Source organism: Ctenopharyngodon idella, chromosome 5 (genome assembly GCF_019924925.1).
Source record: "Ctenopharyngodon idella isolate HZGC_01 chromosome 5, HZGC01, whole genome shotgun sequence".
Taxonomy (NCBI): Eukaryota; Metazoa; Chordata; class Actinopteri; order Cypriniformes; family Xenocyprididae; genus Ctenopharyngodon; species Ctenopharyngodon idella.
In genome coordinates this window covers 33,931,484-33,953,128 of record NC_067224.1, presented here as the reverse complement: position 1 = coordinate 33,953,128, position 21,645 = coordinate 33,931,484, and the positions used below count along the sequence as shown (strand labels likewise).

The 21,645-nt window shown below is 36.5% G+C and overlaps 1 protein-coding gene across 1 annotated transcript in view; it reads left to right on the top strand.

Annotated features, from left to right (window-relative positions):
• The window catches only part of LOC127512893 (protein unc-13 homolog B), a 111,144-nt gene that overhangs the window by 14,533 nt on the left and 74,966 nt on the right, over positions 1-21,645 (top strand). The window contains exons 3-9 of the mRNA XM_051894248.1: positions 5,284-5,383; positions 12,764-12,881; positions 13,705-13,828; positions 14,740-14,813; positions 16,120-16,177; positions 16,828-16,863; positions 17,943-18,162. Coding sequence (XP_051750208.1) covers positions 5,284-5,383; positions 12,764-12,881; positions 13,705-13,828; positions 14,740-14,813; positions 16,120-16,177; positions 16,828-16,863; positions 17,943-18,162 — 730 coding nt within the window. The remainder of the gene's footprint in view (positions 1-5,283; positions 5,384-12,763; positions 12,882-13,704; positions 13,829-14,739; positions 14,814-16,119; positions 16,178-16,827; positions 16,864-17,942; positions 18,163-21,645) is intronic.

The following is a 21,645-nucleotide window of genomic DNA, read 5'->3' as shown; positions in this document are numbered from 1 at the left end:
GTCATTAGCAGTACTTTATAATCGATACGGAACTTAATAGGTAACCAGTGAAGAGATGATAAAATTGGTGTTATATGATCATATTTTCTTGACCTGGGAAGAACTCTAGCAGCTGCATTTTGTACCAATTGTAGCTTGTTTATTGAGGAAGCAGGGCAACCAGCTAGTAATGCATTACAGTAATCTAGTCTAGACGTCATGAAAGCATGAACTAACTTTTCTGCATCAGAAACAGATAACATATTCCGTATCTTAGCAATGTTTCTGAGGTGGAAGAAGGCTGTTTTTGTAACATATGAAATATGATTTTCAAAGGACAAGTTGCTGTCTAATATAACACCCAGGTCTTTAACTGTCGAGGATGGAGTAACAGTACATCCTTCTAAATGCAAATTGTAGTCTGAGAGATTCTGTGTACAGGTTTTTGGCCCAATAAGTAATACTTCAGTCTTATCTGAATTTAATAGAAGAAAATTACTAGTCATCCAATGTTTTACTTCTTTAACACACTCTGTCAGATTGGATAATTTAGAGTTTTCATCTGGTTGTGTTGAAATATATAATTGAGTATTATCGGCATAGCAGTGGAAACTAATTCCATGTCTTCTTATAATATTACCAAGTGGCAGCATGTATATTGAAAATAGCAGAGGGCCTAACACAGATCTTTGAGGCACTCCATAATTTACTATCGTTATCTTAGATTTTTCCCCGTTTAAATAAACAAAATTGTGACGGTCTGATAGATACGACCTAAACCACCGTAATGCCTGTCCCTGGATACCAGTGTAATTCTGTAGTCGATCTAGGAGTATTTTATGATCTATAGTGTCGAACGCAGCACTGAGATCAAGTAACATTAGTATTGAGATACAGCCTTGGTCAGAAGCTAGAAGTAAGTCATTTGTAATTTTAACGAGCGCAGTTTCTGTGCTATGATGAGGCCTGAATCCTGACTGAAATTTTTCATAGATAGCATTTTTTTGCAAGGAGGAGCACAATTGGACTGACACCACTTTTTCTACTTTTTTCCACTCTACTTTTTTCTACTTTTTTCCACTTTTTATATAATATATATATATATATATATAATATAAAAATATTTTATTGCAATGTTGCAGTTGTTTGCAGCATGGATAAGAGCATAATAAAAGTAGTCCACATGACTTAAAGATTAGTAAATGATGACAGAAATGTAATTTTGGGTGAACTATTTCATTTAAGCAAAATTCTCCATTTCTTCTATCTCACTACTGACTATAGGAGAAGCACTTGATATTGACAGAGATGTCATCTGTATTTTTATTTTTTATTTTTTTTTGGTCCTATGGGCACCTATCTGTGTGTCTGCTCTCTGTCTTTCTCAAGACTGACGGTTGAGGTAAATTGGACCTGGGTAAGTGAAAGGTAGAGGAAAAGTGGAAATAAAGAGGTTTAGGAAAAGAGAATTGAAGAGTTAAGATCATGACTACTATTTGTCAGCCGTGCCAGATAATCTTGGGTGGAAAGATTGAGACACCTTCTTCAGTGAAGGACACATTTTCTCTGGGGCTTTCTACAGGATTCATTAGCCACCAGACTGTTGAAATAAATCAAGAGTGAAGGACAGAAAGCCTTTCAAGAGGTGGTCAGTGGACACCTCTTATATTCAGGTGATTTTATTGAACATTTTCTTTGATTTGTTTTAAGAACGATCTCCTTGGAAGACTGTGCAAAATGCAGGCTCTATTTCTGTGAGGGCTTCTCAGGCCAAGGTTCTTGATTGGATGAATAATGCCACTGAAAATAGAAATGTCATTGAGCAATCTACTACTGATTAATATCCGCAGATGAGAAGTTCAGCCCATGCTGATATTTATTTATGAGCTAAATTTAGAGTAATCATGAACACATTGTTTTATGGTTTTTCATTGTTTATAACATTCTCTGGAAACAGTATTTCTGGAAATAATAATTTCTTTATCTGAAATGGTAGTTTAGTTTAGAATAATTCTTTTGGTCCAGTTTTTATAATGCTGTCGCTCTCATTCTGATTTTTTTTCTCTGCTTATTTTTTCCCTTTTCTTTTAAAAATCACCCCTTTGAAATGAGTCTTGCTGTCTGTGTTAGTTTGGTAATCTGCTTTGAGGTCTTCATAGGAACATACTGTATAATTCAGTTCACAGAGTCCTGGGTCAAGATGCAGATTGATTTACTTTTTCTTTGCTCAGTCTTAACAATCCAAATTGGTTCCAAGTGCTTATTGTAGACTGGCACATACTGTATATCTATTAGTTTATGTAAATGAAAAATCTCGATTAACCAGTTGATAGTAGATTAACTATTTTTTTTCGAGAAATGAAAATAAGTACAAGTTAAGTTCCTCTCAAAATAATAGTAACGTACAAGTTTATAACCCTGCTGCACATCAATAATGATTATTTGATTGGGTTTGCAATCTATACTACTAATACTTTCATTCAGCAAGGATGCATTAAATTGATCAAAATTGACAGTAAAAAAATTCTGTTTCAAATAAATGCTGATCTATTTATCAAAGAATCTTGAAGAAATATATTTTCTACAAAAATATTAAGCAGCACAACTGTTTTCAACTGTGATATAATAATAAGAAATGTTTCTTGAGCAGCAAATCAGCATATTGGAATGATTTCTGAAGGATCATGTGACACTGAAGACTGGAGTAATGATGCTGAAAATTCAGCTTTGCCATCACAGGAATAAATTACCTTTTACAATATATTAAAATAGAAAAAGGTTATTTTGAATTTTAATAGTATTTCACAATATTACTGTTTTTACTGTATTTTTGATTAAATAAATGCAGCCTTAAGAAGACTTCTTTCATAACATTAAAACCATCTTACCAACTCCAAACTTTTATAGACTTTTATAGACTATACTTAAAATGCAACAATCCATTTTGTCCTTTGCCTGAAAAATGTTGAAGACCTCTAACCTCTTAATATGGGCCCTGAAATAAATCTGCCCCACTTACACTGATTATGTGTGCAGAAGAAACAGACCTTAAAGTGATGTTAGACATGTTGAACTTGTGAACATAAGAGAACTAAAAGTAGGACAAAGTGTGTGTGTGTGTGTGTGTGTGTGTGTGTGTGTACAGGTGCATCTCAGTAAATTAGAATATCATGAAAAAGCTTTTTTTTCTTTTTTTTTCTGTAATTTAATTCAAAAAGTAAAACTTAAATATATTCTAGATTTATTAGACATAAAGTAAAATATTTCCAGACTTTTTTGTTTTCATTTTGATGATTACAGCTTGCTGCTCATCAAAATCAAAAAATCAGTATCTCAAATTATTAAAATATTTAATTTCAGGTTCTATTAAATGACCATTCTCAGGGTATAAATACTGTGTTTAGGTCAGTAATCCCAACAGCAGTCATGGGGAAGTCTGCTGACTTGACAGTTGTCCAGAAGACGATCATCAAGACCCTCTACAATGAGGGTAAGCCACAGAGGGTCATTGCTGAAAGAGCTGGCTGTTCGCAGAGTGCTGTGCCAAAGCATATTCATGGAAAGTTGACTGGAAGGAAAAAGTGTGGTAGGAAAAGGTGTACAAGTGAAAGGAATGACCGCAGACTTGAGAAGATTGTCAGGCGAAGCCGATTTAAGAACTTAGGAGAGCTTCAAAAGGAGTGGACTGAAGCTGGAGTCAGTGCATCAAGAGCCACCACACACAGACGTCTTCAGGAAATGGGCTACAACTGTCACATTCCACGTACCAAGCCACTTCTGAACCAAAGACAACGTCGGAACCTGGGCTTAGGAGAAAACCTGGGCTAAGGAGAAAAAGGACTGGACTGTTGGTCAGTTTCCACAGTCAGTGATGATTTGGGTTGCCATGTCATCTGCTGGTGTTGGTCCACTGTGTTTTCTGAAGTCCACAGTCAACGCAGCCATCTACCAGGAAATTTTAGAGCACTTCATGCTTCCTTCTGCTGACAAGCTTTATGGAGATGCTGATTTTTGTGTGTCTGTTTGTTTGTTTGTATCCTTTTTTGTATGTGTGAAAGGATGATTGTGGGTTGGCCACCATTTTCTTTTCTTTTCTTTTTTTTTGTAAAGTATTTCCTAAAGAAAGAAGGTTTGATGGAGCCTGACATTCCTCATAATTTAAACTGACAAGCACAGATGCAATGAAAGACATTTGTGTATGGGCATTTCATCAGGACTGAAATTACTAGAACAGGAAGGTGATCTTGTGAAATGCCTGCAAATAAGCGAGAAGTGTCCTGTACCACTTCCTAAGGGGCCACCTATATCGGTTATGCAGAGCTGCATGTGTTACACCACTTCCTCGAGATGGAACCTGAACTGTGGGACAATAGGCCAAGATGCCAGGTGACTTGCCCCTCACTCGTCAGAGATCCCACCGCTGCTTCTTTACCCGGACCAGCCTGTGTGACCGCTTCCTTTTTCTCTCTAAGCGCAACAACCAGACACTCCATTTATTTGAACACTCTATCCCCTCTGAACAAAGTCCTTTTTTTGCTATCTTCAGTTATTCAGTTATTATTATTATTTTAATCTTAACATGTTTTGTAGCTTAGTGAAAATATGACTTTTTGGACTAGAGAAGTTTTGAGTTCTGAAAGTTAACATTTCACTGTTCAGAAGATCAGTGAAAATTGTCTGTTATTCTAATCAGACTGTATTTTATATCCTGAAAAATATTCTCAAAATGTTTAGTAATGAGATTTGTACAGGGTGTTGCTTTTATAGAGCCATCTATGGAGAGATGATAGATGCACTTGCATTTGTCTTCATATTCCTCTGTACTTGCGGCTCTCACGGTGCTCTTGTGGCACTTTATATCTAGGTTTAATTATGCCTGCTTGTTTTGACCTCTGACAGCCTATTTCAACCTGCCTGTGTCGCTGCACATAATAACTATTGCATTTACATAAAACCATGAATATTTAACACACACACACACACACACACACACACTTAGAAGATGTCACATCTCAATTTTCCATTACAATACTTGTCAGATTGCAATGACGTCTTCACATGAGTTGCTTTATTTTATGCATAAAAAATATGGATTCCAGAACTAAGTTCAGAATAGAGTTGGCATTTAGTGGGCCAGTACAATTCTTGAAAATTTCTCATTTTGTTTCCTATGGCAGAAAGAAAGTGATAAAGGTTTGGAACAACATGAAGATGAGTAGATGATGACAGGATTCTCATTTTTGGGTGAACCATAAGAAACTTATAGATATTGATGTTCTAACCTGATTACTTGTTATTTTGCAGAAAAGTTTAATGTGTACGTCACTCTGAAGGTCCAGAATGTTAAAAGCACAACAATCACGGTGCGAGGAGACCAGCCCTGCTGGGAACAGGATTTCATGTTGTGAGTATTGCTGTTTTTGTCATGTGTTTCCATGCTTTTGGACCCGTCTGTACCACAGCACTCAAATGTGCACCTAATGCATGGGCTGTTTTGCTGAAGGACTTGTTCTTTTGTTCCTGCTTTAAATTACACACACTTCTATTTCTCTTACCTTTGACCCTCTTGTGTTGTAATGACAAATGTTAAATAGCTTTTTGATGGCCTCTCAGGAGGTTTTGTGCATCCCAGAAATTGTCCCAGATTTTCGAATTGTTCCAGAGAGAATTTTGTCAATTCCGCAGGAAGAGCTATGAGAATCAGCTGCAGTTACAGTGATTACCAGAGAGAGAGAACACAAGACTGGGAGTTTACAGAAGGACTGAAATTGACTGACAATGAAAGCATTTTGTTGTTCTATTCAAAAAGCACACCTGTTCATTTATCAATTTTATTCTATTGTCAGTAACCTAATATAAAAACGTCAATATGAAAGTAACATAATTTTTAGACATTATTCGTTTTTAGTGGTTAAGATATATACTTATTGGGGTGTAATGGTTCAAATTACTCACGGTTCGGTTTGTATAACGGTTTTAGGGTCGCGGATCCGGTACTATTCGGTATGTGCTATGTTCCGAGAAAAAAAATTACTCATGTCAAATAAAAATAAAGAAAATAAGAATGAATAATCAAACTACAAGCAACAGCACAAATAAATACAATAGAGCAAATATAAGTAAAATAAACAGTTCTTTTCAGGTTATTTAGGTATCTAACAGTAGTTTTCATGTACAGAAATTGAATAAAGTAATCAAATGTAAAACATCATTGCATATAATCTTCGCCGTATAAATTAAATAAAGATTAAACATTATTAAAGTTACAAAAGCTATTCAGTCAAGAGCAGTGAGTTATTTCCTTGTCTTTTGTTCTTTAATTAACATTAAAAACACAGACAGCAGTAATATTAGGCTGCTGTCACTTTAAGACATAATGCACGGATCCAAAATACTGATACTGATACACATGTGTTGTCTTTCTCGACGTTCACTTGAGACAAAACCTACTATGTCTGCTAGGATACTCACCAAGACGGGCATGTTGACATAATTTTTGTATGAATTTGTCCGTTCAAGCGCAAGACTTGAAAGAGAACTGAGTATCGCCCGCTGTCTGAGACGTGCTGTCTGCATGCTTCAGATGAGTGCACGCACAAATCTTCCCAAAGCATGCGCGTGAGTTCTCTTTCGTGTCTTGCGCTCGAAAGTTAAATTGGCAAGGCTTAAATGAGTTTAGCAACATGTGCTGTTCAGTTCTCACCTGCTCTCGCGCACAATCAACACCCGGGTGATGACGGCGTAAATGACTGGTCAAATGAGAGCATACAGCACTGTTATCGAACAAAGTATATACGCATATAATATGGAAGCCAGAATGTGTATATTAGTCTAACATTAGCCTAACTCTGTCTGTTTGATTTATTTCAACAAACCACATAGACGCGTATATTTTCAGATTTGAGATGAACCGCGGTGCAAGTGCGTGCCGAACCGTGGGTGGAAATGATGATTCGAATTTAAGTTTTTGAGCTGAGTAAATATTATGTTAAATTGTCAGTAGTTTAATTATATAATGTATACCATTGTTAAATAATGAGGTGTCGTGTGTATACGCTACCATTAAAAAAATTTAGGGTCAATAAGAATTTTTTATATACTTCTATTTAGCAAGGATGCATTCAATTATTCAAAAGTGACATTTATTAATGTTACAAAAGATTCCTATTGCAAATAAATGCTGTTCTTTCGAACTTTTTATTCATTAAAGAATCTTGAAAATAAGTTTCCACAAAAATATAAAGCAGTACAACTGTTTTCAATATTGATAATAATAATAATATGTTTCTTGAGCACTAAATCAGCTTATTAGAAAAATTTCTGAAAGATCATGACACTGAAAACTGTAGGGGTGGGAATCTTTAGTCACCTCACGATCCGATCCGATTCTGGGAGTCACGATCCGATTCCAAAACGATTCTTGATCTACTTTTTTTTTCTTATTAATTAATTAGTTTACCGACTTAAACCTTAAAATCCCTACATTTACATATCCTTACATAAGTAATTATAAGTAGGCCTACTTTTTAAAATAATTACAAATTGAAAAAAATGTAATAAAAACAATTCTATGTTAAGAATTTTAAACTAATATAACTTCAAAACATACAAGCAAGTATCAAATAATAAAGAGGAGCAATGAAAATATTACAAGCAATAAACAAATAGTGCTTTCAGTATTTAAGATTATCTGAATGTTTTCTTTCTCACGTTTACTGTCGTTTGGTTGTTACATAGACAGCGGGAGATCTAGTAAGTTGCATTCAAGCACGGATCTCTTTTGAAATATAATAAGTAATGGGGTTTGTCCTGTCTATTTAATCCCTTAAGACAAAACTGGCTGTGTTTACATTAATTTTGCGTCATAAAACCATTGAGATGCAAGTACATTAAACCACTTACACGGAGTCGCACACAGCCGCATGCGCGAGCACTCTTCATAGCGTCAGCATTTGAAATTGAAAGCAGCCTTCTGTAAGTGAGTTTCATATTTTAAATATATAAGTCCACTGCATTCCAAATGACATAAATGATGCCTTCGTAAAGCATTTGTAATGAAAATAGCGACGGACGAGACCGTGCACAGCAATATCAAACAAAGCGCGCATCTCTCACAGCACATCCAGTGCAATGAAGCCTGCGAATGTCGTTGAAATTCTCTTCAACCTTTCTGAACTTTATGAAAGATTATTTTACAAAAGGTTCCAGTGGAGTGTGTGAGGAATTGGAAGCAAGCAATAAACACAAGTGTACTGCAGTTCATCACATTAACTATGAACATGTTCTACTAACCTTTGACAAACAGGAAGTGTTCAAACACTTGATTATTGGCCACTTTGTCTGGATATGTCGGTCGGAAAGCCTGAAATCAAAAGCAATGTTCCTTTTACCACTTTGAGAAAGTGTTGTATAATTATAGGGATAGTGTGTTAGGATTCTAGGCCAGTGGCTCAGCTTTGTGTGCATGTTCTCTTCAGACGGAGATCCCCTGTGCCTGGATTATTGTCCTGCTGCTCAGCACTCACAAATGATCGGCAGGGCAGGTTAAATTCCACACACACATAACACACTTTCTCTAAGGGATTGAAGCAGCATTGTGTGTAGAGAATAGAAGGATGAAGTGAATGTATTAAAAAAAGAGAGAGGTATTGATAGCAAGAGGCTAGCAGGAGTTTTCAGATGAGTAAATGTGAAAGGTCTATTAGTGTGACACATTATACAGAAAACTGTCACACGATCATATTTAGAGAGGACGCAATATTCCCAGCTGTCATTTCTGTGTTTGTGGCTAGACTGTGCTGTTCAGCCATGAGTAGATGGCCAGTTTAAATATGCTTCCCAGATATGACAGGCAAAATTAATTTATCATCTTTCCGTCCAGGTAGGGGGACGTCTCCAAAGTGATAGGTTACAAGTGTTTATCCAGTTTGAACACTCACACAAATGCATAGTCACATAGGTTTGCCAATATAGTGTCTGTCATGAAATACATGTTTTCCAATTCAACAAGATTTGATGCTTTCAAACTTTATTTAAATGTTATATTTAACTTAAAATAAATCAAATTTATTACACTGGTTCTGCTGTAGTTAATGTGTTTAGGACTACAGTGGCCTTATTTGTTTATAGTTTTTATTAGTATTAGTATTCATATTTTTATTAGATTTTAATTCGTTTGATTATTATTAATGGCTGCTGTTTAAATTCTAAAGGTGGTGAAGTTGATTTTATCTGACAAACCATTAAGTTGTCATGACTGCACAAATTACTTTGTTTTATTATTTTTATATACATCACCCTAGTTTGGTTGTGTAAGATAACTGTAAAGTTTTTGGTTTACTTTTTGGAACATAGTTGAAAACAGGTAAAACTGTAGAGTACATGTTAACATCATGTGCACAATTGGGTATTAAAAATTATTATTAAAGGTATTGTAGGAAATTTCAGAGAGGCTAGCAATAGCAATCTAGCTTTGAAAGCATGAGATCCCATCCTCCCTTCAAAGCACTCTCCAAAGCCACGATTCCTCCAAAACACATGAACAAACACAGCAGAGCAGAGTCTGCAAAGCCTCATGAGAGACTGCATTAAATTACCTCATGTCTCAAAGCATGTAATATTACAATAATAATGAAAGTAAACAACTTACAGAGCTCTTACTTGTACCACCTGACTGCTGCAGACTCATTTCGCTGTTGATAGTGTTGACATAGAAATTCATAAATCGAACTGAATGCAATGATTGAATGAACTTTTTTTTTTGGTCCTGAGACTTCCACAGAAGATATTTGTACGTTTTAATTTTTAGACCACTTCTATTATCGATTGCTATCAGGAAGTGAAGAGAGTTTCAACCGGTATAACAAAAAGTGTTTTTTTTTTTTTTTTTTTTTTTTTAATTGCCTACCCTACCTTTAAATTCAAACAGTCATGTAAATGTGTCTCTCAGATTATATAAAATATATTTTCTTACCTATTATTTAATTAATGCAACAAAGAACTGTCACTTTTTTTTAAAATTGAGTTGCTGTACAAACAAAAACAAAGTTCTGTTTTCCAGTTTGTTTTCCAGTTCCTTGGTGTTGTTGGACCTGAGGTCATAACAGTGTAATAAATCAGTTGATATGGACTAAAATCTGCTCTCTCTTAAGAGGCTTACGAACCCAAAATAGAGGCTCTGGTGTGACAGCTATCATCTAGAGATCACAGCTGAAATGTTAGTAATTTTTCTATGATTCCTGATTCACTGATATGGTTAGGAAATGCTTCTTATGTGACACATGGACAAGAAATTTTTTTAATATTTACTAGTGAAACGTATGTTTAGGTCAAATGACAGTTGAACAGCAGAATGGCACATTTTTGGTTTAAAATGCAAATAAAATACGGTCGTCAAACACAGGAAACATGCACGCCATGCAAATGAAAAGTGTTTGCGTCACTGTCAGGACAAATCCTGATTTTGTGGATTGGAACAATACCATTTGATTATGTAATGTCAAGATTAGGATTACTAACAGCTGGATTGTAATGTAGATAATGATGGATACAGTATAATGGATACATTTTTCATTACATCATTCATTTACATCAACTTTAATGCACACCCTATATGAAAGAGAGAGCCTGTAATGCAGTAAAATGTTTGTCATTATATTTGATTTGCTTGGCCACTGTTTGTTTTTTGTTTGTTTGTTTGTGTGTGTGTGTGTGTATATATGTGTGTATATATATATATATATATATATATATATATATGAGACAAATTGTATATGCTTTCCTACGTTTGTGTGTTAGTAGAGTAAGTGAACATTGTTGAGGTGTGTGTGAGTGTGTTGGGGATAAAGAGGATGAGTGTTGAGCTTTTATCTGCTCTTTAAGGGGTTAAACTGCCACGTGCTGACCTCACATGCCAGGGATCAGACTAGTAAAGAGTTGAGATAAATTGATAGCGATAGACAGACACAAAATGAGAGAGAGATGGACGACGAAACCCATTTCATGAACAAAATTGTGGAGATGCTATATAAAATTGCTAATATTTAATCGTGTACCAAGGATGTTGGTTTGTGTCGTTGCATTGTTGCCCCGTTCAACAAGGAACGACAGATTCTTTGATGAATAGAAAGCTAAAAAACAGCATTTATTTGTAATCTAAATATTTTATAACATTATAAAAGTCTGGGCTCAAACGGTAGTGTACATATTTAAGAAGCTAATTTTAGACAGGCTTTCAAGGTAACCACAATGTCATGTCTAATGATCTACAACATTATTATTTAATTCTTCTAATCACTCGGTTGCTCTTTTTTTTTTTTGTCCAAATTGGATTTGGACATGCCTTGTTGCCTTTCTACCGCTGTATACTGCCCTTTTCAGGTTGCAAACACAGGTGTGTTTTGAGAGACTTAGGATTTTAATTGAGCAATACAGACATGAGATGTGACATGTTATCTGTCTCTGTCTGTATACCCCAATAAAAGCAATGTTTCTAAGGACAGCTGTCATTAATTATACTCACTTTCTCCATTGCACACACAGATATTCTTTTCATGTTTGTGTGGTGTGTATGGCAAAATGACTTGGAGTAGCTTGATATCATTTCTGTCTATTTTTGGCTCACTGATGTGTCTATGATGTCTATAGGGTTAGATAAGTTCCTTTTTGAATTAACTTTTAATGCCTTTCTTTTTTTTACAAAGTGACATCTATTAGCAGGGGCTAACTGAGCCACAATAACTAGCCAAACCCTGACCCCTTTGGTTCAAATCTCAAAGGGTAGATTCACAACCACTATTCTGACCCACTTGCAAGATGCTTAACTGCTTTAGATTTCTTTGGGTAAGAAAGTGTTTGCTAAGTGAGAATTGTAACAAAATGGACTGCGTTAATGGTTTGCTGCCAGCGTCAAGCTCTTTAGAGACCATTGAGAATCACTAAAGAAGACAGGGAGAGACAATTATGAGTTTCACAGAGAAATTAAAATATTTAGAGGTAGCAGGACTCCTGACAGACTCAATGTTCTGATCGTAGTGTTCAGAGAGACCTATAATTAATCCCCCCTCCTCTTCTCCCGCCTCCTAATATAATTACTGTGTCTTTATATTGAATATGATTGTGAAGAATGGGTCTGATTTCTTGGAATTCTGTTCTGGTAGTTTAACTTACAAGAGCTTGACATTATTATTTAAGTGAATATTAGGAAATGTTTAGACCAATATTGAAGTGAAGAAAGTGTTAACCCTAAAGCAGGGTCCAAAATGGACACACTGTCAGTTTTAGTAAGTTTTTTTTCAGGAACAATATATAGTTTAAATTCCAATGAACAATCAGCAGATCTTTGTTGTTGAATAGTTAGATAAACCTCTGATAGATAGACAGACAGACAGACAGACAGACATTGTGATGGATGGCAGTGTTTGACCAGTGGACTGCCTCAAGCTTGATTTTATGAGACAGAATTAACTACAACTGTTAGGCTAGTTGCCAATATTCAAAGAAACTCAACTACATAATTCAATTTCCATTGAAAAAAAAAAGGATTATTAATTATTTGAAATGCAATTTCTATTGTCTGTACAATATATTTATGCCTAGTACATTTTCTTAATTCACCCACCATTGGCAAAGCTATTTTTAGACTCTCCCCTAAAGGACACTGAAGAAGTGTCTTAAACTCACAGAGAGGTGTGGGTGAAAAAAAGTTCAGAATTTGGAGATTTCAGAATTTATGCATGTTTGTTGATGGTCTGATCTCTATTTCTGTCTCTATCTGTGGCCCAAGTGAGATTAATCGTCTGGACCTTGGTCTGGTTGTGGAGGTGTGGAGTAAAGGACTCATCTGGGACACCTTGATAGGAACAGCATGGATCCCACTTAACACTATCCGCCAATCTGATGAGGTAAGTGGGCACCACCAGCCAATTGGAATGCAGAAAACATGTCCTCAACAGTCACATCTCAACTCAGCTGTCTATCTGGTGAGGCATGAAAGTGCCACTCCCACCCCTTTTCACACAAGATGTTAAGACCATCTGAGTCATGCCCGGAGCTGAGGTGGGTGGGGAATGCATTGCAAATGGTGAGAAAGATTTGCCTGAACTGCTTCCAACTGGACAGTTCTGAAATAACCCTAGGGTGCCAGTCAACAGCGCAAATTATATTATTAACGGTCTGATTAAATCAAGAGGAAGCCAATTAAGTATTAAAGGGTATATAAATATAATCAATGGTACTTTAAAAAGCTAAAAAGTCTAAACCCCTAACCTTAAGTATTACTTAAGTAACATAAACCCAGCACTTGTACAACTGATGTAAATTATACTTCAAAGCATGTTGCTTAATGAGGAGAGGAGTGCTATTTCTTTATTAAGCATTCAGGCTTACAATTTTTGCCTGGTGGATGATAACACATCACCTTGGAATAACCACATGGTAAGGCCCTGGCAGCTACCCTCAACAGGCGACTACTTACATTTTCTCCAGAAATGCAGCTGAATTAGTGTGGCTCTCCTGAATTTGTAAAATTGAAAATGCAAATACTCTGTAAAACAAATACAGTCAAAGTGCCAATGGTGAAAAGGGATGCTTTCTGACTTTAAGCCTCCAAACGCTCCCTCTTCAAATGTGTTTTATTTGCTGAAATATCTTCATGCTGATCTCTATTTCATGCACTTAAAGTCAGAGTTGGCATGATATCTATCAGGTTTTACTCTTTCTCTCTAGGAGGGGCCTGGAGAATGGACCTCACTGGACTCTGAGGTTCTGATGAAAGAAGATGAGATATATGGCACTAAAAACCCCACTCCTCACCAAGTGCTGCTGGACACACGCTTTGAGCTCCCTTTTGGTAGCCCTGCTCTTACATTACATTACATTACAGAGGTTTTTACACTTCAGTCTTGGGGACCAACCTCCCAGAATGTTTTAGATGTCTCCAATTTAACACACTAAGAAGCTGATGAGTTGAATCAGGTGTTTATTTACTGAGACATCCAAAACATTCTGGTCGGTGGGTCCCCAGGACTGGAGTTGAGAAACATTATACATTACATTACGTTACATTACATTTTTAGATAAGAATCTATGAATGGATCATTATTACAATGATTCTTCATGCTCCCTCCCAACAATTCTTTCACAATTTGAGCCTGATGAATCTTGACATTGTCATTCTGTAATATAGCCATGATGTGTCTTCCTCCATGGTGGTTTAAGAAATGAAAAGCTACACACTCCACCTTTTAGGGTTAAAAGAACCGTTGCCAAACAAATAACATGCTAGAAAAATAATAATCACTGTAATAATGATCAATTCATAGACTCTTAAGTATTTGCCTATTAAAATCCAAACAGGGACTTTTTTTTGGGCCAGGCAGTGTATATAGTCTGCAAAAATCAATCCATATTCCATTTTTAAATCCATAAAATTTTTAAGGGAGTCAAGTGTCCAAGTATTTTTAGCGCTGCTGGATGCCATAAAAAGCTGAATGAATTGAGAGAATTAAGAAGACATAAACAGAGAACATCACAAGAAAAACGTAGAGGAAGCAAAGGGTGCTGATGTATTAGTGATGTTCCTGCAGTAACCTCTGTCTCTCATGTCATATTAAACACTGTGAATACAGACTTGAGTGCTGTGTGGCCGGAGAAACTGGAAGGGAGGAGTGAGAGATGCATTGGAAAAGTGGAAGCTGGAGTTTTATTTGAATATAAGACTTTTTTCCCGCTTATTTCTTAATTATTTGTTCACTTGTGCAGATATACCCGACGACGAGGCCCAGTACTGGACTAAAAAGCTGGAGCGCATCAACTCTATGAGGATACATGATGAGGTACAGACTGTGTGTGTTTAGTTGGAGTAGTAGAGATGTGTGAATATGTACAGTAGAAATAACGTTTCTTTATGTGCCTAGGAATTCAAAATCTTTAGAAAAAAAATCACGTTCTTAAACAATAGTAATGAATTTTTCAAAAGACCTAGATTTTTTTAGATCCAACAATATTACCTACCTTCTTACCGGTTCTTGACTATGGGGATGTAGTGTATCAACATGCTTCTTGCTACCTTCTTGCCTCTCTGGATGCTCTGTATCATTCTCAACATATCACTGTGCATTGTATAAGAGTTGCTTGGTCTTAGTTAACCATTCGAAGAACAATATACTGGTGTTTATTAATATATAAAGCTATACTGGGTCACTTGCCCTCATATCTCTGTTGCTTTATCCAACAGAAATCGGTTGGTAATTATTTACGTTCTCAAACCTGTTATAATCTCTGTACCTCCTGTCAGAACTGACCTTTGCAAAACTGCCTTTAAATATGCCGTAACCTCGGACTGGAATTTTCTTCAAACAAAACAGAGGCTGCACAATTTGGTGTCTTTTTTAGACACCAAATTAAAATGGTAATACGTAATTTAGAGAATGAATTAATGACATGCAAATGTTTTTAATGGTTGTATGTTGTTTTGTTTGTTTGTTTTATATTGATACAAACTCGGGCTGCTTATCTTAGGAGGACACTCCTGTAAAAGAGATTTTTAATCTCAGTGAGCTTTTCCTGGTTAAATTGAGGTATTGATGTATTTGTGGAAATCTGCAACGTTTTTGATTCATTTTATCCATAGACTGACATAAAAAAAGAAAAGAAAAAAAAAAACTCAGAAACTTTAGATTTGTATTTTCATACATGTATTGATTTGGCTTATGTTGGTATGGAACTGGCATTTTTTTGTATTTTGTATTTTGCTTTTTCATGGATACGACAAAAAAAGGAATTCTGCAGTTTAGGAAAAGAATTGTCTTCTTCTGCCACCTGCTGTGAGCATGTAGTTACTGCACAGTTATACTGCCAAAACACCAATGAGCTGTTCAGTATAACAAATGGAGGGGAAGACTAGAGCACAAGAATGTCACATCGGATTAGTTACAAATTATTTCTAGCTGATATGGTTTATTGTCATTTTAGCCAGTGTAAAATAAGTTTAAGCAGGCCTCTGTCTTACATCATTTGATTCACCTCATTTATGAAGACACACGGGTATGAAAGCTGATGATGTCAGCTGAAAAACTTGTGTAAACTTGTGCATCATCATGACTTTTGACCTTCTTTTGACCTTCCCATCTATTTTTTTAGTATTCACTGCAAGATGAAGCACAGAGAAGACAGCTGCCCCCAGTACCCTCCCAGTGCTGTATGTATTCTCTCTTCAGTTTTTACTGTGCGGAAAAAAAAAAAAATTACATGACATTTCCCCTTTAAGCCAATAGATGGCAGTAATTAATAGCTGTTGTAATGCATTTAGGCTTGATTATTATGCTGTTCAGACTTTTATGTTCTGCCTGTTGTAATATTGCATGTGTCAAGATTCACTTTTACTTAAAAAATGTAAATGGACTTTATTTACCCTCATTTTGCCCCAAACCTGTATGACTTTCTTTTTACTTGGAACATCAAAGATGATGTTAGGCAAAATTATGCTGTGATAGTCACTATTTACTTTCATGGTATGAAAAAAGATGCAGTAGAAGTCAATACTAAGGCTGTCAGTCTCTCTAACACTCTGCCTAACATCTGTTTTCTTGTTTCATGAAAAAGAATGTCAGACAAATTTGGAACAACATGAATGTGAGAAAATTAGTGGGTGACCATTAAAGCAACCATAAAGCCTTTGAGTAATTCACAGAAATAGCTCATGGTATTTTGTAACAAGAACAGCAGTATATTTATAATATTTAATGATTAAGTAAGTAGATTTGTCTGCCAGTTTTAAACACTCTTTGTGGGTTATGCAGTTATAAATTACAACTGTTTTCTGCTATTTAACTTTCTCTGCACCATTAGGCAATTGGACATACTTTGGGTGGAATGATCAGCAGAGTATGTATTTTATGTGTTGGAACTCATCATCATTTCACTTCTTTCTTTCATTTACCATGTATTAATTTACAGAGAGAAAGAGTGAATCAGATGCAGTTGGCTGCATTTGTAATGGAGAATTTGATTTAAACTACACAAATACACATACAGATTCTGAGAGTGATTATTTGAGTCAAAAATGTTATATTTATTAGTAGTACACTAGAATCTAAGACATCTAAGGTGTCTAATATGCACAACCATTCAAAGGTTTTGGCACACTACTGAATTTGTTTGTCATCTTAAACCTTTTTATTAAAGGTTTATATTCTTAAAATTAATTCTTAAGATAAATCTTAATTGTGCCTGCATGTGGTTTTCTTTGCAAAACCTTGCGTTTTATTACAAAAATTATTTTGATAATCCATATTGTTTTTATTGGTCTTTTTTATTATTATTATTCTAACATTTGTAAAACTTAAATAATAAATAATGTGTTGGTGTGCCCAAGCCATTGACTAGTAGTGTACATACAACAAGATTAAGTTAAATGCATATGCAAAGTGAGATTTTGCACTGTTCTCCCTTCTTTCCCACTTTCATTATCCATTTATTTGTGCTTCATGCATTTATTTATGTGTATCATTTGTATTTAGAAATGTGTAATTGACAAATAACATCTCCATTAACTTTTTTTCAACATTTTGGTTTTCTATGTATATAAGGTAAAGCGAAGATGCTGTGCCTGGCCATCATTTCTTTAAAATTTTCACCATTTTTAATTGTCTTTTAGCTTTTATGCAGTGATCTGACAAATAAACTTTTAAAAGTAAAATATTCCAGGTAGTTTCTCATTTAATATGAAGTCATAACTGATAGTATAATATTTTTAAAATTTGTTTAAAATAGTTTATGATGGAGTGCAGCATATCACACTGTTGTCACAGCTTTATGTTCACTAACCTTTTGAATTTGTACAATGGAGTCTCTGCTCTGAACACTCAAATTTAGAGGCTATATGAAATGAAGTGAATGCAAAATTCTAGGTGCAGTCCTCCCTGACAACACTTTACTCACTTCTGGATTTCATTGTGCTGTAGCTTTCGATGACCATGACAGCGCTGTGGATGACAAGGACAGTGATTATCGCAGTGAGACAAACAGCAGGCCTCCACGATACCACACCACAGCTCAACCTAATTCCTCGGTACATCAGTACCCCATTGGTCGAAGATTACAGCATGAGGCATTGTCAAAAGAGTCTAGGACGGACTCTATACAGAGCTATGACTTGGATTATAGAGAAGGAAGGGAACAGAGGTATGTTGAAACACTTGATTACACAAACACATGTACGGCATACATCAATTTTAAAATATTTCATTAACCACGTTATCTAAAAATCCTTAAAACAAGACATTTATTTTATGCAACCATGAATAAGATACTGTGAGTTATTTTTAGATAAGTGTATTTGTGTCTTACTGCACTGGCAAAATTGTTTACTTGTTTTAGGTTTAATCAAGTTAAAAGCAAGTGCACTGTTAAATCTTTTGTTTTTATAAGACAAAATGCACTTATATTTAAGATATAATCCATAAAGCCAAGTCGTAATATCTAAGAGTTGCTTCTAAAGTTAATTTTAATCTTCTTTCAATAAAAAAAAAAAGTTTTTAGGTAATTTTCAAGTATTTTTTTTTTTGCAGTCAATCTACCTTCAGAAAATATTTTACATCATTTCAGTTGTTTCATACATTTTTATATTCTTTCTTTGTTTTTATCCATCTATATACTTTGATTTAAGATTTTGTTAATTTCTCTTTCTGTTCATTCTCATCCTCATCCATGCTTTTGGCACTTTCACTTTATGCACATCAGATTTTCAAGTGGTACAGATAATGTCCGAATGATTCCAGTGGACTCAGGCATGGGAGTTGAAGACTGGGAGACCAAATACAAAATGAATGACAACATACTGGATGATTACTTGGAACCAGCACAGAAAACATGGGATGATGATGATGAGACCAAAAGTGAAATTTATAGAATCGTGAGCAGCCCAGGTGACTCCAAAGGCAGTCGGTTCTACCATACAGTAGAGTGTGATGCAATGTCCCCTGAGGAGGCTGAGGAGTATGATGCATCCGAAAATCCCGTCACGACAGCCACAGGCAGCAGTGAGGTCCGTTTGGTCTATAAGGAAGCTAGAAACTTCGAGGATGAAATTTCCCCTCCTGAGAGTTCCATCATCCCTTCAATTAGGCAACTTCGCAGGGCAGACCAAGCATTAAATACGGAGGGGCTGTTGTACAAAACCAGAATGTGGGCCAAAAACTCATTTGAAGACACCCTTGAGAACTATACAATTTATTGTGAGGAGGAAGAAGCCAGGATGAGAGCAAGAAGTGAATATGGATCTGCAGGATCCGACGAAATGCAGTTCTCTCTTGGGTCTGAAGAGGAGCTGGATGATATGGCGTTTGTAGAAGAGGATGCACAATTTGAATATGACCGTTACTACAATAACTCAAGATATATTTCCTCTTATGATGAATGGTCACAAAGCTATTATGAACAACAAAGTAGCATGGGGAATGTTTGCACAAGGGGCTCAGATGAAATGTCGCCTGTGGAGCAACCAAATAAGGAGTATCATGATACCATGGATGAACTTCAGAACTTAGTTGACACTGTGTCAGAATATCTGGCTGGAAGAGAGGAGGAAATTAGTAAATATGAATCAATGCAAAAATCTGTTACAAAAACAGAAACAGGGAGTGAAGAAATAAAAACTGAGGGTGAACCAGCTGAGGTCAAAGAGGAAAATGCTGTGGAACAAGGTATTGCAGGTGTTAAAAATGCCATGAGCTCATTGTTTAACACATTCACAAATACTAAACCAGCAGCTGAAAATACAGAATCAACAGAAACTGCAACAAAAACTCCATCTCCAGTTCCTCCCCAGGCAGAGTCTGGTATTTCCAAACTGTTCTCTTTTATACCTAAACCGTCTGGTAGTCCAACTCCTGTCGCTGTTGTACCACCTGCTAATCAGGAAGCCAGTGCAGACAAGAAGTTCTCTTTGCAGTCACTGTTGCCATTTCAGTCCCCAGAGGTCAGTCGACCAGCAAGTGCCACATCAGAGACTGATGCTACAAACATTACTGATTCAAGTGGCTCTCAAACTCAGGACTCTACTCCAAGTCAGACTCAAACAGTGGTTGATTCAGTGCTAGGAAGATTGAGCCCTTTCAGGCTTTTTGGAGACAAATCTAGTGCTGAAAATACTTCGCAGCCAAATATATCTCAGGGAAACTCAGAGTCTAAAGAAGCATCAATGGATAAATCCAAGAGTTTTTCTTTAGAGGGTTCTGGCACACAACCTGAGCACCAGTCCTCATGTGGGGGATCAGGAAGTGGATCAGTAGAGCTCTTACCTGAAACAGAATCATCTGGTGAATTACCTGATTCCATGCCCAGAGGGCCTATGTCCAAGCAAGGAGAGAGTAAAATTGAAGCAAAGCCTACCAGTCACATACCCGCAGAAGAAACTGGATTCTTTAGCCCTTTTAAGAAGTCACTGAACTCACTCATATCAAACAATACACCTGATGAAAAGCCAGCTGAGTCCCCCTCAATGTTCTCTATTTTTAAGCCAGCCGAGGCTCCAAAATCTGAGGATGTGTCTAGTACTTTTGGCAATAAATTAAAGCTTCCTTTCTTTTCCTCAGATGCTCCAGTCAGTACTCAGGTGCCTAAACAAGAAGGTGGTATGCTCTCTGGATTTCTAAAATTGACAACAGGTGAAGATCCCAATCCACCTAGACCTGGCGTACCCCAAACTGGGGCTAAATCACCACTGTCCAGTCGTTCTGCATTGCTTGAAAGTGTTTCCAAAGGAAATACAGATACTGGCTGGTTCTCCAATCTGTTTAAAGCAAGTCCAACTGATCCAAAGGCACAGACTGGAACACAAGACTCATCAAAGCCAACAGCAACTACACAAAGTATTCCCACTGTTATTGTGAATCCTGAAAGACCAGTCAATGTAGAAGAAGCTTCTGCAGATATAGTAATAGAAACAGATCAAAAATGTCATGAGTGCCTGTCTACTGAAAATCAAAGTGAGATTAAAATAGATACACTGGATGCAGACCAAGTTGAGAGAAATGAAAATCCATCTAAACTTCAAGATGGAGCAAATGCTAAGCCAGAGGACCATCATCTAAAGACTCGGATGCAACCAAAGTCACAAACCGATATACAAGCACAACCCCAGTCTCAGGGCTTGCTATCTGGTCTTTTATCTGGCAACAATAAACCGCAAACAAGTTCTGGTCAACCACAACAGGGTGGATTATTCTCAGGGCTACTTTCCACTGTTACTGGCACCCAGAACCAGCTTGAACCAGGGGCTGCACCTCCTCAGTCAGGAGGACTGTTGTCAGGAATATTGAAAATGGCTGCCCCTGAAAGCTTTACCACAAGCAGCCAATCAGCAGGCCCACAACAACAACAACCCTCCAATGAAGGGAGCTCCTGTCAAGAATCACCTGCAAATACTCAAAGCCAGAGCCAACCACAGCAGAGCACTGGAATTTTCTCTGGGTTATTCAAATTGGCCAGTGATACAGTTTCAAGCCCCCAAACAGCATATGTCCAGTCAGCACCAGGTCCTGAAAATCAAAATGTCACTAAACAAGTAGCATTGGAGGGCACCTCCAATGAGCCATCTCAAGGAGCTTCACCTCAGCCTCAATCAGGAGGATTCTTATCTGGGCTTTTGAAGTTAGCCAACCCTGA